Genomic DNA, 17,235 nt, shown 5'->3' on the forward strand with positions numbered 1-17,235 from the left:
ATGCAAAGTTGTGCATACTATTCCCCAACTTTTTAAATCTCTGCAAAGTATGCAGTGGCATTCCATGTTTCATTCTGATACTGCTTATGTGGGCTTTTTTTGTCTTTGTCCATCTTTCTAGAAGTTTGCAAATTTTATTGATAATTTCCAAGTACCAACTCTGATCTTCTCTATTGTCTTCTGGTTTTAAACGTTTGATTTCTGCTCTTATGTTTATGATTTACACTCTTCTGCTTCGTTTTTTTGTAGGTTCTCTATATGGGAGCTCACTTTAAAATGTTTTACCTTTTCTAATGTAATAATTTAATGGCTATAAATTTCCCTCTCATCATTGCTTTAGTTATATCCCACAATTTTGATATGTTGTATTTTCATTTCCATTCAGTTCACTGTATTTCTATTCTCTTAAGATCTCTGTGATTCATGCATTATTCAGAAATGTGTTGTTTATTGTCCAAGTGTTTGGAGATTTTAATATTACCTGTTATTGATTTCTAACCTGACTCCACTGCCACTGGAAACATACTCTGTTTGATTTTAGTTCATTTAAATTTGTTGAGGTTTGTCTTATTGCCCAGGATGGTATATGCTCTGTGGATACATGAAAAGAACATATTCTGCTGGTGTTGGTTAGAGTATTCTATAAATGTCAAGTAGATTCTGTTGGTTGATAATGCCACGTTCTTTATCACTGGTAGTTTTTCTGTTATTCTTCTACCAATCGTTGAGAAAGGGGTCTTGAAGTCTTCAATTGTTACTGAAGATGTGTCTATTTCTTTTAATTCTGTCACTCTCTATCATTTGCAGCTCTGTTGTTTGATGCGTACCTTTTTAGATTTGCTCTATCTTCTCTGTGATCATTTTATCCTTAAATAATTTTCCTTTTATATGTGGTAATTTTCTTTGCTGTGAAGTCTACTTAGCTGGTATTAACATTCTTGCTTATTTTGATTAATGTTTACATGATATTTCTGGCTCCTTAGTGAAAATGACTAGAGAGCTAATAAACACAGCTGGAGGTGTCTCTCCACAGGGTTTGCCTGTCCACATGAAGGTGGCTGGTTGCTAGTAGTTGGCTAGAGTACAGTGGTTATTTTCAAAGTGTTTCCATCTTGTTGACTGGCCCTTCCTGATCCTTGGACTCAAGAGTAGGCTTTTGGGTTTTTCGTCTTTCATTTCTGTGCCTATCGGCATTTCTGCATTACCAGCCTCTTCAGTTCCTAGTCTGGGATATAGGAGGCAAAAAAGGAACCCAAGTAACTTACAATCATGTCATTCCTTGGGTCCCAAGGTCCCTAGGCAATCTGCCTGATTTACTCCATCTGTCAAAGTCTTCTTGGGTTTTCTACATATAATTTACAGGACTTTTAGTTATATTCCATGGGAAGAATAGGGAAACATACATATACTCCATCTTTCCAAAAACAGAAATCACTGGTCATTTTTTGAAGAATTCTGACAATCTCTTCTTCAACTGGTGTGCTTAGTCTGTATCCATTCAATGTAACTGTTGATAAATCAGAATTTAATTCTACAATTATATCTTTTTTTCTGATTGTTCCATTTGTTTTCCATCCCACTGTCTGTCTTTCTCTTTTAGGTTATTTGAACAATTTTTAGTACTCCAGTTTATCTATTATGCTATGGAGGCCTGGTGTGCTGCAATTCATGGGGTCGCAAAGAGCTGGACATGACTGAGCAACTGAACTGAACTGAACTGAATGGAGTTTTGGGGTTTCTCTGGTGGATCAGAGGTTAAAGCATCTGCCTCCAATGCAGGAGACCCGGGTTTGATCCCTAGGTCAGGAAGATCCCCTGAAGAAGGAAATGGCGACCCACTCCAGTATTCTTGCCTGGAGAATCCTATGGACGGAGGAGCCTGGTAGGCTACAGTCAACGGGGTTGCAAAGAGTCGGAAACGACAGAGCGACTTCACTTCATTGTATTTGTATAAATTTTTATTGGTTCCTCTGTGGATTACACACCTCACTTCAGAGTCTACTTAGAATAATACTTGAACACAGGTCAGGTAGAATGTCAGGATACATCCCTTTAGCCTCCCTACTCTGTGCTGTGATTATTTTATACATTGCATTTACATACTTTTAACAATGCTTTGTTTTCAACCATCAGACATATTTAGAAGACTCAAGAGAGGGGGAAAAAATGTCTATTACAGAGGTCACCAAGTTTTTCAGCGAAGATCCAGACAGTAAATATTTTAGGCTTTTCAGGCCATACAATGTGAAGGTAATGATTGGAAATGACCATGTGGAAGCTTCTGGAATGTGGGCAGTGTTCTATTTTCTGACCTGGTTGGGGGTTACATAGGAGTTCACTTTGTGGTAACTTACTGATTGTATATTTTCTTTTAGGCACGTGGCCTGTGTTAGTAACTCACCAATCAACTTTTGTGCACCAAACTGTTTTGTGTGTTATACCTAACAATGAAAGTAATTCTGAACTAAATAGACTAGAGACCTTTCGACTGTATTATCAGGAAAAAAAAAAGGGGGGGTATATAAAGGACATGGTTCTCTTATTGCTCCTTTCAGCCCTTTCTTCTTCGAACAAAATTAATAGACCAGGAAATAGTAACAATTTTCCCTCACCCCTAAGATACTGAGACTATCTACTGAGCGCAGTGCACAACAATGGAAACTGCTTGCTGGAGTGAGAAGTTTAAAAATGGGAATTGTGAAAAAATGAGATGAGAGGTAGATAAATTACATTAGATGGACATTTTAAGTGAATAACTGGAGAAGAGGAATAAGAGAACAAAGGGAAAGATGTTCTTTAGTGAGAAAGTCACACAAATTCTAGATTTTTTTCATAGGGAGGGCATGAAGGAAAAGGAGGTTGAAGAGAAAGTAGTCAAGAAGGGAGAGAGGACAGAAACAGGGGAGGGAAGTAAGGAGGGAAAGGCTAGAGAAAGAGAAAGCTGAGAAAGAGGGAAAGAAGGGAGTAAAGGAATGGAGGAAATAAGGAAGGACACTAAGGAAAGGAAATGACACAGAAAGTAATGTGGCTAAATGACCCACAGTGGACACTTGACACAAGCCAAGTAGTTTACCCACATAATATCTTTGACACCTCACATAAACTCTGTGAGATATTGTCTTTCCTATTTTATAAGTGAGGAAACAGAAGCTCTTATAACTTACTCACAGAAACACACTTAGAAACATCAACCCTAGCTGCACGTAACTCCAAATTCTGTGCTCTAGGAAACCATTTAATTACAACAGAAAAGATTCCCTTACAGGAAGTAAATGCTTACGTTACACTTGAGTCCTGAAAAGAATTACCCTAGAGGTTGCCTTTGTCCGAATATAAAGTAGAAAATGGCTGATTTTCTGAAACTCTAAATCTGTCATTCTAAAATGGTACTGGGTCAGTTATAATACTTACTGATGTCACTGACATCCCCTAATTCTGCTTCAGTATTAAGGGCAATTTTCAAGCAAACTGTTGTTGCTGTTGCTGTTTAGTCATAAGTCATGTCCAACTCTTTTACAACCCCATGGATTGTAGCAGGCCAGGCTCCTCTGTCCATGGGATTTCCTAGGTAAGAATACCAGAGTGTGTTGCCATTTCCTTCTCCAGGGGATCTTCCCAATCCAGGGAGTGAACTCGAGTTTCCTGCACTGGCAGACAGATTCTTTACCACAGAGCCATCAGGGAAGTCAAAGAATCTAGTGTACACTTTTTTGAGCAAAATCACTAGCGTACTAGGAGAAGTTGTGTTTAAACTGACAAATAATGCCTTATCTTATGAGAAAATGGGCACAAAGTATACTCCCTGGCTCATTACTTAGTATTTGCCAACTGGTAGGAATGCTAGTTCCTACCTATATGGGATGGTACTGAAAATTCCAAGATAAAACTCGAGCTCATGAAGTTACCTGGATTTCTTCAGATTAAACAGAGAGTGGAAACAAATTATTAGAGAGAGAGACTCCAGCAAAAAGTCATCTCACTTTGACACAATTATATGTGAAGAACAGTAGACTTTATCCTTGCATGTACCACAACTTTGGTGGTCACTTCAAGAGTACTTGCAAAAAGTATTATTCATTAAGTCTTTCACTTTAGTTCTAAGTTACTGAACTATAGTTAGAATTTACTGTGGGTCAAAAGAAGTGGTGAGGGGATGAACAGAAGAGAAAAAGAGAAACAGGGGTTCCCATATACTGAGCATGGGTATAGGGAACGTGATAGATGCTGCCAAGATACTTTATACAGCACAGCTCTGGATATTCATTATAGTCCCTCAAAAAGCATAAAAATTAAACCATGCTACCTCCAAGGAATAATTAGAAGTGAGAATCAATACAGAGAAAATGGCTCATATTCTCCTCATTGATTTTCTGTGCACAGTGAGTCAAACTTGACTGTTGGTTGGAAGTCAGTTTGGCTACTTCTTATTACTTTTTTCAGCAGTTGGATACTCCTGCCAGTGCCTTTCATTCCAGAGTCTCTCTTTACTCTAATCACAGCTGTCAGCTATTGAATGAGTTTGACACCCTGACTTCAGAAAGGAGAGGATTCACAGACCACGCATACACAGTCAGTTCCTTCATTAAAGTTGACTGACATCAGTGATAACATGGTGCACTGCCACTGATTTTTAGAAGCAAAACAAATGGCTGCACAACCAAGTAGGAATCTCCTAGATCTAAAACACCGAGAGAGCCCAAGAATCAGCGTTTATACAATTCATCCAGTATTGCACTGTATGCCTACACTTTAATCACTGAAAAGCATACAAGTTTTCAGTGCAGAGCTAGATCTGCAAACACACACACCAGCTCCTCCCCCAGAATCTCAGTTGCCCATTCCAAACGACCTTGGCTGGAGTGTCAAGTGTGGAGTGACAAGGGGGCATGAGTTAGCCATTGTGACTTGGCTTTTTGAGAAGCAGTAAGTTTCTCAAAGGAAAAAAAAAAAACTGAAGCAGAACTAGAGCTTCAGCAAGTGTTTCTGTACATAACATAGTATCAGAAAAGGGTAAGACTCCAAGTTGAAATGGATCCTCTAGTCCCAAGCCAAGTTCAAAATTTTTCCAGGGCATCCCTGACCAGGAAGACAAGGACCTATTCAGATTCTAGATGACTTCCCTAGCAATATCCATGCCTTGTTTGGTGTAACTCACTTATTGGAAACAAAAGCACAAACTGAGTCAATATTACAGGGAGCCGCTATAGCGGGGTCCCTATGGAGATGCAGTCCCAACTTGACCACTTATTTAGTGCATGCATGCTCAGTTGCTAAGTCATATCCAACTCTCGTTTGATCTCATGGACTAGGCTCCTCTGCCCATGGGGTTTTCTAGGCAAGAATAATGGAGTGGGTTGCCAATTCCTTCTCCAGGGCATCTTCCCCATCCAGGGATGGAACCTGTGTCTCCTGCTTGGCAGGCGGATTCTTTACCACTGAGCCACCGGGGAAGACCTGTCTAGAGTTCAGTCATTCAAGTTCTCTTCAAACCCCAGGAGGGGATGCCAACCCAACCACAAAATTTTCCCACTGTGCCTCATGTACACTCTGTCTCTTCCTCCCAGACTACTAAGACATATCAATGCTCCTCGGAAGACCAAGAGACTTGTAACCATCCCTAGCTGACCTTTAACTTGTTTCCTCCCTCAGTTCCTCAAATACCCAGTGGACTGCTCTTCTACGGAGATTTGCAGAACCTCAGCACTAACCTGCCCCTTTTCAGCAACTCAGAAATGTGGGCAACTGGCTTTGTAAAAAATAAAATCAAGTCCTAGTGGGTTAAATAGAAGTACTGGGAAGCAGCAGCTCTACAAGTGAGCGAAGAGCAGCCTGGGGGTGTTACAACCACAGGAGAACCTAAGGCGTCATGATGACACTTCACCTACGGTGTTGGGGGCGGGGAGATTAATTTAATAAATATATATTTACTATGTACTGCGACTTCACTCTCACTTTTCACTTTCCTGCATTGGAGAAGGAAATGGCAACCCACTCCAGCGTTCTTGCCTGGAGAACCACAGGGACGGCGGAGCTTGGTGTGCTGCCATCTATGGGGTCGCATAGAGTCGGACACGACTGAAGCGACTTAGCAGCAGCAGCAGCGATATATACATACCTACTGTGTATATATATGTCTTCAATTATAAAGAAATGTGCTTGGTGGGCGGGGGAACAAATGTGGCAGCCCTGCACAAGGCAGCGCCTCAGGAACTCCGCGGGTCACAGGGCAGCTGAGTCTATACCTCATATCACCCCGGGTCAGACGGAACCACCCCGGTTTATTTGCTCCAGAACACGTATCACACTTGGACAGTACTGCTTCGTTTGTCGCGCATTTTCTGTCTCCCGTTCTAGAATGTACCACAGGCCCAGAGAACGGGACACGGAAAGTGGTCAATAAATCGTTCTTGAACGGGGAATTGGCGGTTACCGAACGCGTACCTCAAGGAATGACTGAGTGAAACTTCGAACGAACGACTCGAAGCCTCGCCTAAGCACCTCAGTTCTCCTCAGCTCAGGTGAGTGCTCGGGGCAATGGTCCCGGGCTACGGCGGCCGGGAAGGTCAAGCCAGTTCCGGGCGGAAGTGCAAGCTCCGCAGGACCCGCCCCGCGCGCACGCAGGCGCGGGTACCCACGCTTCCGGGAGATCACTTCCTCCACTGTCTCCTAGCAACGGCTGGAAGCGTTGTTGACATCCCAGGCCGCAGTGGCGCAGGTCTGAGCCCAGAGTCTCGCCGCCCATAAGATGGTAAATCCGGGATCTCTGTCAACAAGCCGCCCGCCAAGGGTGCCGACAGGCAGGGTCCCTTCGCTGCCCAGTTCTCGGGGCCGTAGGGAAGGTTGGGAGCTCCAGAAGCTTCTTGGAGGGGCGACACGGAGACGCTAGAGGGACCAAAGGGGGCGACCGTGGAGGAAGGGAAGATGTGTAGATGGGGGGAAGCTTTCTTGGGGAATAGATATCTAGGGGTGTCTTCTGGGAGTAATACTTGAGGAGGAAGAATATCGAGAAAGAGATACGGAAGGGATGAAAGATCCTGAGGGGACTGAGTTATCTCCTCGACAGCGAGGGAAGTTTGAAAGGGGAAGAGGCACCGTGGAGGAGAGAAAAATCACCCTGAGAGGAAAGAAAGACATGGGACAGAAGCGCAAGGGAATGGAGGAGAGGGGCGAGAAGGAGGAGCTATTGAGAGAGAAGAAAGAAAAATAAAGAGAAAAGAGGAAGTAGGGATGGGAGAAGGGAGGCGAAGAAAAGGAAAATGGAGAAAGAGGAGAGATCGAAAAAGAACAAACCGAAAGTGTTTTGGGTGTTTTTTGTTTTTAAAGGACTGAAAAAGGTATTGACAATGGGAATTAAGAGACTAGACTATATAAGGAGGGCTCAGAAATCACGAAAGGAAAAAACACCTGGGAAAATAGAGGGACAGGCTGGGTCGAGCAGGGAGAGAGAAGTAAAACAGAAAAAGATAAAGAGGTCAGCGGATCTTGTAAGGAGCTGTGGACATTGTCCTATAGATGGCACAAAAAAAAGTAGTTATTTAAACCCCTGTTCAGGTATTATGCTTTAGCGCAGTGTTTCCCAAAGCGAGATGCAAACGTGAGTTGCTACTTTAAGATGGCTCAGAAACACCAAAAACCAGAGTGTATCACATCGTAGAAAGTTATTCCTCCTTCGTTTTTTTCAGCCTCTAGACTATATCCAGGAGAGACTTTCTGGCACTTTTAGGTCCTTTTAATACTTTGGCCACCTCGTGTGAAGAGTTGACTCATTGGAAAAGACTCTGATGCTGGGAGGGATTGGGGGCAGGAGGAGAAGGGGACGACAGAGGATGAGATGGCTGGATGGCATCACCGACTCGGTGGACGGGAATCTGAGTGAACTCCGGGAGTTGGTGATGGACAAGGAGGCCTGGCAAGCTGCGATTCATGGAGTCGCAAAGAGTCAGACACGACTGAGCGACTGAACTGAACTGAATGCCACTATCATCTATCATCAAGTAGTTTTTATTTTTCACCTGAAGTGCAAACCTCAGGCTCATAATTTTCATTGGAGTAGAATTTATTAATATGTTCTCTCTTTTTTATGGTTATTTCTGCCTGTGACAAATGATACAGGGTTTGCATTTGTGGTAGTGATGTATAGTTTCCTTTTAAAATGCATTCATTTAAACTTTTAGCAGTGAGATAATTCTAAAAATGTGCTGGGTCAATAATATAGATGTTATTTATAATGGCAGAAATTGAAAACCTGTTACACGAATGCCTGAAATTTAGAAAACACCTGCTATAGTGGTGGAAAGAGGAAATAAGTGCTCCCACCCACATTAGGGTCAAAAGAAAACTGAGTCAAAAGAAAACTGTCTTTTGACAAAAGTAACAACGCTCACCCATACAGTGTTGGAAACAAAATTAGTTTATAAACTCTCATCAAAAGACTCTGCAGAATACTGTTTGAATTCAGAATATCCAGTGATTACTGTTATGAAAAATATGCAGGCTGGAAAAATTATTCCTGATTTTAGCATTTGTAGAAGGAAAGAAACTGGTACAATATAGTCTATGCATAAGATTCAGAAAGCTACATTTAAAACCCAGTAATGGGATTATAACATTTATGGTTGAACATTCAGCTTGTCCTGAGATCCAGGCTGTAGTTACCAATAGAATCCTGGGGTACATTGTTTTCACAGACTATTTTTAATTTAATCATCTGAACTCCCAATTAGACGACATTTACAACTGAGAATATGATTTCTTACTAAGTGATGCTTTTAGAAGGAAGGAGGTAGTAATATAGCTCTATAAGTATTTTTTTAAGTCTATAATGTAGAAATGGGATTTTTTGTATGAATACAGAAAGATCAATGAATGAAAGATGACCAGGAGCAGATTTCTGTTCAACATAAAGGACATTTTTCCAGTGAATAGAGACAGATAAAAATGAAGTGAGCTCTTGTGAGGCAAGATTTCTGTCTCAACAAAAGTTCGGGGCAAGATGTTTTTCAGGGTTATATGTAGAGAATCTTATATAAGTTTGCATATGGGTGTTGACACTTTGAAAGCTCTCTTCCAAAAGCTGAGATTTAGCATCCAATACCTTAGTTTAAGGAGACAGAGGAGTAGGGATCTTTCTAAACATTACTCTCTTTAGGACTGGGACCACCATGAAGACTCTGGTTAATTTTTTTCCTGATCTCTTCCAGGCAGAGGTGGAGGAAACCCTAAAGAGGATCCAGAGCCATAAAGGGGTTATAGGAACGATGGTTGTAAATGCAGAAGGTAAATACATCACAGGCTGCCTTCTTGACACGCAGAAGCAGACCAAGAGCCTTTGTATTCTTTGAAGTCTTAGGCAAACATCTTGGAATTTTAAATCAAAAGTATATTTTACGTATTTTAGCTGTATCATTTACTTATCAAACATCTATTGAGTGTCTATTAATTACATGCCAAGCACTCTGCTAAGAGGTAGGGGAATAAAATTTTTAATGTATATATATTCCTAAGAAGTGCTGTACATTGTCTAATTTTTAAAGCTTTGGTAAACACTCTTCTAACATTTCAGGAGGAGCTATAAAACTGTTACAATGAAGATAAGAATACCATCGTTGGCAGTTTGCTTTCATTTTGAAATTGTAAAGCATACAGTGTTTCAATCTTCATTTGAAAAGAAATTGTCCCTTCACCATAGCTAATGAAATCTTTGAGAATTGATTTTAATGTAATTTATAGTATAGTCTTCATGGTTATAGTTTAAGGAGGGCCAATACATTTCCACCTATGAAATCTGTAGACTTATACCAGAAACTTGCCTATTGTCCACAGAGCCTTCTCTCTGGCACATTGTTCCATGCTCAGCTATGGTGGCAGCCTCTTAAAGGCTTCTGCTGGCTTCATTGCTAATTCAGGCATCTGTAAGGGGGAGAGGTGCCACAGATCCCAGAATGTTAGTTGAAACAAGAGTAGCTACTTCACATAATTCACGGTATAACCATGGAATTGGCACACTGCCAACTCAGTGCTTGGCAACGGACTCTCACAGCTAATCATTATTATGGAGCAAATCCATCAATAAATATTTATTGAGCAACTACCCACTGAAAGTCTGTTTAAACTCTGAACTTCAATCCCTTATTATTAAAAATGGAAAATAACCTACTTTACTGATGATTGTGACAAATAAGTGAAATAATAATTGTCAAGGGCCTGGCACAATACCCAATACTTAACAGAATTGTAATGAAGTAGTTCTGTGAATGTGGAAATTTTTAATTTATTTGTACAGATAAAATATCTGATGTATTTTATAAAATAATAAAATTTTAAAATGCTCAATGTCAAGACAATGTCAAGTAATAAATTCACCCAGCTTGAGTGATCAGGAGGGAGAGGTTTTAACGTCAGCCTGCAGGTAAATCAAGAGCTATGCCCAATATTTCCAGGAGGCAGTCCAGTCTGAGTCCATTGTTCTGGTTGAACTGATTTTAGTTCCAGGGTTTGCATAAGCTCTATCACACCCACTAAGATTTGAAGGGCTTCACAGAGAGGCTGTATTTGTTTTCTTTGGCTGCCATAACAAAGCACTACATACTTGGTGGCTTAAAAAGATTAGAGTTTATTCTCTCTCAGTTCTGGAAGGCTAGAAGTTGAAATCCAGGTGTCAGTGGTCCAGGCTTTCTTCAAAGAAGCATCCTTCCTTGCCTCTCTCCCGGCTTCTGGTGAGTTCCAGCAGTCCTTGCTGTATGCTTGCTTGTAAACGCATCGCTCCCACCTCTGCCTCCATCATCATGTGCGTTTTCCTCTTTGTACTCTCTCCTCTTCTTATAAGGACCTCAGTCATTGGGTTAGGTCCCACACTGATCTAGTATGACCTCACATCTTCAAAGACCCTGTTTCCATATAAGATCACATTCTGAGGTTTAGGGAAGGCTTGAATTTTGGAGGGTACTCTATTCAACCCATCTGGTGGCTCAGACAGTAAAGAATCTGCCTGCGATGCAGAGGACCTGGGTTCGATCCCTGATTCAGGAAAATCCCCTGAAGAAGGGAATGGCCACCTACTCCAGTATTCTTGCCTGGAGAATTCCACTGACAGAGGAGCCTAGTGGGTTACAGTCTATGGGGTCAGATACAAAGAGTCAGATACAACTTAGCGACTAACTCAGGTACATTCATTCACCAATCCTGACACCGAGGACAAGGTATCTAATGGCAGACTTAGTCTAAAGTTCATAATCCTGGCAATATGCTTTAAATGTCGGAAAAATATCCATACCTTTTGATCTGTAATTCCACTCCTGGGAATTTATTTAAGGAGTAATGAAGAAAAGATTTAGGTGCAAAGGATCTCACAGAGGCATCACATATAACAGCAATAAAGTGAAAGTCACTCAGTCTTGCCCGACTCTTTGCAACCCCATGGACTCTACAATCCGTGGAGTTCTCCAGGCCAGGATACTGGAGTGGGTTCCCTTTCCCTTCTCCAGCAGATCTTCCCAACCCAGGGACCGAACCCAGTTCTCTCGCAATAAATACACAGACAAATAAGTAAATAAATCTCTCCCAGCAGTAGGGAAATTTTTGAATTAATTATGTAATATTTACTCAATGAACCATTACTCTATTTAAAATGCTGAAGAATATTTAGAGTCATGAAAAACTACTCACAATATCAGATGAAAAAAAAAAGCAGGAAACAAAGCAGTAACCAGTATTTTTAAATCCTAAATACAGCCAGGCACACATACACACTGAAATCTGGAAAAAAGGCAGGGATGTGTTAACAGTGATTATCTCTTGAGCAATTGAATTAAAGATGACTTTTATTTTCCTGAGGTCTCTCAATTAACACTTTTCTCATCCAAGGGTAACACAATATTATTTTTCATACTCATTAACTTCTAATTAACCTCTACTAGGAAAAGGTTGTGTTAAGGTTTGGGGCACTTTTCTGAAAGCCAAATTAACCTTTTCCCAAAAAATATAAATGAGGGGCTTATTTTTATGGTCAGATTATTAACAACCAGAGTGTATGACAAGGATGTTTATTAATAGCATATGGTATAAGTTGTGTGACTCGAATGAAATGAAATACTCCATCTCAACAGCCTACTCAAGTTTAAATGAACATGCCATTTATTACAATGTAGCTTTGCAGCATTCAGAAGTCCCATGAAATTTAACACTGTAAATATTTAACTAAGCTGCTGTTTGTGTGTTCTTGTTTTCTTCCAATGGTTTTAGTTGATTAATTCCAGGCAAATCATTTTAACAGTTTTTTAGGTTTCTAACTGTGGTGAGGTAAGGCTTATACCATGTTTCTACATTAAATCTCATCCTCTGCCATGCTCAACAGAGTCCTTTGGTTTCACTATTTGAAACATAGACTTATCCATGACAATGAAGTGAGCTTATCAGTTTAACCCAGTGCTGAGGGGTGTAGGTTTTTGTTAGATTCTTTGTTAACATTGGTTTCCCATTTATAAAATAATTCATTGTTTACAATATTACAGTCCTGATCATTGAACTAGATACTTGTGAACATGCATATTCGTTTCCCAGACAGTCATATCCGTTGTATATTCTTATGTATATAAGCCTGATTTCTGCAGGCTCTTAATTTTAAATATTCTTGACATTTCTAACAATCCATCATTTGAATTTCATTAGATTTTATCCAACCATCCAGCCATTTCCTTTTATTTTTGAAATATAATCTAGCAACCAAAATACAAGTGCACAGTTGAAGAGTAACCACCTTAGTGGGATCATAAAGAGTCATATTTTTAAAGCAGTGTCATAAATTCAGGAATATTGAATTTATACTCGTTGTTCTAGAAGTTTCATTTTAGGAATTTATCCTACACACATGTGTATACAAATGTACAATGGCATCCACACAGTCATATTCTGTCACCTTGTTTATAAAAGGCAAAGACTGGGAACAGCCCAGATGCTCGTCGGGAAGATATATTAGTTACGTGCATTACAAAGCATCCATTCAACAGTCGCATTATACAGCGATTAAGAGGAATGCCCTCGCCTTATGTGGACTGAAGGCAACAACTTCCCAAGTGTATCAAATGGGAGAAGTTAAGGTACAGAATAGAGAATGATACAGGTAAAGAATACAAACATGAACATATTTAAACAGACTTAGAATATCTCTGCAAGGACACCAAAGAAACTGAGAGCAGTGGTTACCTCTCAGAAGGAGAAGTGGGTGCATTTTCTACCATGTGCTAAAATTACTTCCTAATAAATTATTTTTTAATTACTTCACATGGTCCCAAGCAAGAACTCAATAAATATTTGTTGATTGATTTTTTCCCCCCAAGGGTCCACAGCAATATGAAGAACTCCAAGAGTTTCCACGGTACACACTTATTATTCAGGAAGGCTAGGTCTATTATTTATTAACTTGGATCATGAATAGACTGACTAAGTAAGCCCGAGCATCTGATTCATAATCTTGTCATCTGCACTTTAAATAATTTATTCTGCTTGTATTTCTTTTTTGACACTGAGCAATGCAGACTTCGTAGGTAGTCACTCTTCATGATGCAAAATAAAACTGTTTGGTCAAAAAGCACTCTTAAAAGGTGGAGCGCTTGCTCCACTTCCAGTCTCCTGCTTGGTAAAGACACACACGCTGTGATGGTTCGCGAGGTGTGAAAGACAGAACTGACTTCTGGAGAGAAAGTGGCCAGCAAACAATAATACAGAAATTAACAAGTTTTCTATGAAACCTTATTTACTGAAAAGGTTTTCCTTATAAATATTGTCCTCCTCATCTTGTTTGGCAAGACCTAACCTGGAGAGAATGGATATCTTAAAGGGGAAGGAAAGTAGTCTGTTTCAAAGTCAGAGTCGAGGCTTTCAAAGATTTTCATGAAAAACAAAGTCCCAAGTTAGAAGCACTCATACCAGTTTCTGGAGCTACATTCTCTGAGGGGAAAAACCAAGAGAGCCACCTTAGCCTTTTTTAATGATGGGCCTTCATTTGGGTTCCTGAGGAACTTGACAGCGATCCCAGATTCACCTTCATATGTCCCCCAAAACTCAAGGCACATTTGCAAATCAAATCCTTGGAACTCCCTGGCTTATTAGGTAGTTTTCAAAATAATATGAAGGTCAGCTCTGACTAGATACAATATATGTAAATACCTAGCACAGCACCTGTTCCACAATAAGCATGGAGTGAGCTGAAGAGAGGCTGGATGGATTTGAATGAATGAAATTATACTCGCATATCTGTCTGGCTAGGTTTTTTCAGCTAAATTAGTAGCTTCTGTTTTACACTCATAATGAAACAATAGAGCACACAAGTAGCCAAATTTAATCACGCTTAAACCAAGAATGAGTGCAAACCAGGGAATGCCCAGCCAAACCACAGCATCTTTGTGGCTGTGTTTTCTAGCATAAAAGTTAACGTTTGCAAAATACTGTATGAAGAAGTTACGAAGAAATTCTGAAAACCCCTTTTGGTATACTCTCTAGCATGTGCAGATACACCCTTCTATCTGTGGTCTCAGGAAACTAGCACCATGTCACAAGTGGACTTTTCACAGCTTCTCTTGGTGAACTCACTATAGACAGGATGCTTGCTGCTGCTGCTGTTGCTTCAGTTGCATCCAACTCTGTGCAACCCTATAGATGGCAGCCCACCAGGCTCCGCTGTCCCTGGGATTCTCCAGGCAAGAACACTGGAGTGGGTTGCCATTTCCTTCTCCAATGCATAAAAGTGAAAAGCAAAAGGGAAGTCGCTCAGCCGTGTCTGACCCTTAGCGACTCCATGGACTGCAGCCCACCAGGTTCCTCCGTCCATGGGATTTTCCAGGCAAGAGTACTGGAGTGGGTTGCCATTGCTTTCTCCAGACAGGATGCTTAGGGGAATGCATTTCATATAGAAACGTGTGAAGTTACTACTGAAATAATCAATTAACAACTTCCAAAAGATTTGTGTACAAAAGTGGTCATCACCATTAGGTATGAAAACAAAAACACACAACCTAACAATCCAATAGTAGGGGGTTGATTATATTATGCTGTATCCAAAGAATAGTAAAGTCTACAGCCACTAAAAACCATGTCGATGGCACTGTCAACAAGGGAAACTTGTATGCTGCCGTTTGAATGAAGAAAAAAGCAACAGTCAAATCTACTTTTCTAATTTGATCCAACTAAATTTTAAAATCCATGTGGAGGCAGAAAGATTGGAAGGAAATAAAGTAAAATTGTTCCAGTGAGTAATATGAGTCATCACTTTCTCTTCCTTTTTAAAATTACCAGTATTTTCCAGTATTTCTATGATGCACCTATTACTTTTATAAAAAGAAAAGAAAAATGTTTAACCCATAATTAAATCTTGTACTAGGCATTCCCATCCGAACGACCTTGGACAACTCAACAACAGTTCAGTACGCCGGTCTCCTGCATCAGCTGACCATGAAGGCCAAGAGCACCGTCCGTGACATTGACCCCCAGAACGACCTAACTTTTCTTAGGATCAGATCCAAGAAGCATGAAATCATGGTAGCCCCAGGTAATCTGGCCCATTTCATTTCACATTTCAGGCATCTTTCTACTTTACTGGATAAAGGCTTTGTGTCTCAAAGGATGGGGATTGTGGGTTTTAACATGCACTATGACACATCACGTTCCTCAGTTATAAAATGAAGAAGTTTGAATCTGAAAATTCCTTGAAATTAGTCAAGAAGTTGGATTTTGCCCGTTTGTACCTGTTGTTAGTAAAATGTTTAGGAGGTATAGGTTTCCTGGTACGTGAACTTAGCACACAGACCTCCTGAAGAGTGGGAGAAATGTCTCCTATCCAGGGGATAAAGCAGAGGGTGGGTCAAAGGTCTGTTGGGTCTCAAACCTTCCCTGGGGCGGAGCCCGTTCACTGGGGCCACCAAAAGCCAGCCGCCACAGAAATACTTCTTTCCTTGAAGCAGGTGCATTCACTACGTTAGTGGATGTCAGTGTAAAACAGGACTCATGTTCCTAAATCTAGTCGAGATCAAACTTCTCTATAATGCAGCTATAAAATCAGAGTCACCCACAAACTAAATAAAGCTTTACCTGCACCTGTGTTCTCACACAAGGTGCACATTAGAATTGCTTGGAGAGGTTTTTTAAAAATTTTACTGATACCTGGAACACCACCCCAGACCAATAGAATCTGGGGCTGGGCCCAGGTAATTTTTTTTTTTTTTGAAAGCTCTGATGTGCAGCCAGGCTGGCAAACCACTGGTCTACATAAGGTCCAAGCGATGTGCTGAAGAGACAAGCAGATGAGCTGAAGCATTCATTTATTTGATTTTTAGGGTAGCCTAACACATAAAGTGGCTCCCCTGGTGGCTCAGTGGTAAAGAATCTGCCCGCCAAAGCAGGAGATGCAGGTCTGATCCCTGGGCCAGGAAGATCCCTTGGAGTAGGAAACGGCAACCCACTCCAGTATTCTTACTGAGAAAACCCAGGGACAGAGGAGCCTGGTGGGGGACAGCCCATGGGGTCGCAGAGAGTCAGACATGACTTAGTGACTAAACAACAACAAATTTTAAGGGTGGATTAACTTTGTCCATCTCTCTCCGCAGATAAGGAATATCTTCTGATTGTCATTCAGAATCCATGTGAATAGACCTGCAGCAGCCAAGTCCTGTGATGCCGGGCTGAAAACACTTCTCTCTCTAAAGATTCCTGAGGTTATAATCCAATCTAGGTGATCTTTTGGACAGTCCTTTCTATTTTCACATTTAAACTCTTTACATGTCTCATTTAGTCCCTTTTAAATGTATTGTAAATTTGTGATTTAACTATATAATAAATAAGTTTCTTAAAGAAACAGTAGTAAAGATTAATAAAACTAAAAGCTGGTTCTTTGAGAAGATAAACAAAATAGACAAACCTTTAGCCAGACTCATCAACAAAAAAAGAGAAAGAATCAAATAAAATTAGAAATGAAAAAGGAGAGGTTACAACAGACAATGCAGAAATACAAAGGATTATAAGAGACTATTATGAACAACCATATGGCAATACAATGGTAACCTGGAAGAAACAGACAGAAATGGAAGAAATGGACAGTTCAATATTCCAAGACTGAACCCGGAAGAAATAGAAATTATGAATCCAGTTACAAGCACTGAAATTGAAGCTGTGATCAAAAATCTCCCAAAAGACAAAAGCCCAGGACCAGATGGTTTCATAGGAGAATTCTATCAAATGTTTAGAGAA

General features: G+C 40.5%; 1 protein-coding gene and 1 long non-coding RNA gene across 2 annotated transcripts in view; one reads left to right on the forward strand and one right to left on the reverse strand.

Annotated features, from left to right (window-relative positions):
* LOC105609364 (uncharacterized) overlaps positions 1 to 6,565 on the reverse strand; it is a 291,225-nt gene extending 284,660 nt beyond the window's left edge. Inside the window, exon 1 of the long non-coding RNA XR_003591434.3 lies at positions 6,442 to 6,565. This is a non-coding gene — a long non-coding RNA (uncharacterized LOC105609364). The remainder of the gene's footprint in view (positions 1 to 6,441) is intronic.
* A 96-nt stretch (positions 6,566 to 6,661) lies between these two features.
* On the forward strand, positions 6,662 to 16,843 carry DYNLRB2 (dynein light chain roadblock-type 2). The gene is made up of 4 exons (XM_004014924.4): positions 6,662 to 6,748; positions 9,201 to 9,276; positions 15,374 to 15,541; positions 16,596 to 16,843. The coding sequence occupies exons 1-4, from the start codon at positions 6,746 to 6,748 to the stop codon at positions 16,637 to 16,639; spliced, it is 291 nt and encodes a 96-aa protein (XP_004014973.1). The 5' UTR covers positions 6,662 to 6,745; the 3' UTR covers positions 16,640 to 16,843.
* The last annotated feature ends 392 nt before the right edge of the window (positions 16,844 to 17,235 follow it).

The sequence above is a fragment of the Ovis aries genome, chromosome 14, assembly GCF_016772045.2.
Source record: "Ovis aries strain OAR_USU_Benz2616 breed Rambouillet chromosome 14, ARS-UI_Ramb_v3.0, whole genome shotgun sequence".
Lineage (NCBI taxonomy): Eukaryota > Metazoa > Chordata > Mammalia > Artiodactyla > Bovidae > Ovis > Ovis aries.

What these genes read in the sequence shown, in the direction of transcription:
- DYNLRB2 (XM_004014924.4), top strand. An exon ending in GATGGTTGTAAATGCAGAAG is followed by an intron (nt 9,277 to 15,373) that starts GTAAATACATCA and finishes ATCTTGTACTAG; the next exon opens with GCATTCCCATCCGAACGACC. An exon ending in TGAAATCATGGTAGCCCCAG is followed by an intron (nt 15,542 to 16,595) that starts GTAATCTGGCCC and finishes CTCTCTCCGCAG; the next exon opens with ATAAGGAATATCTTCTGATT.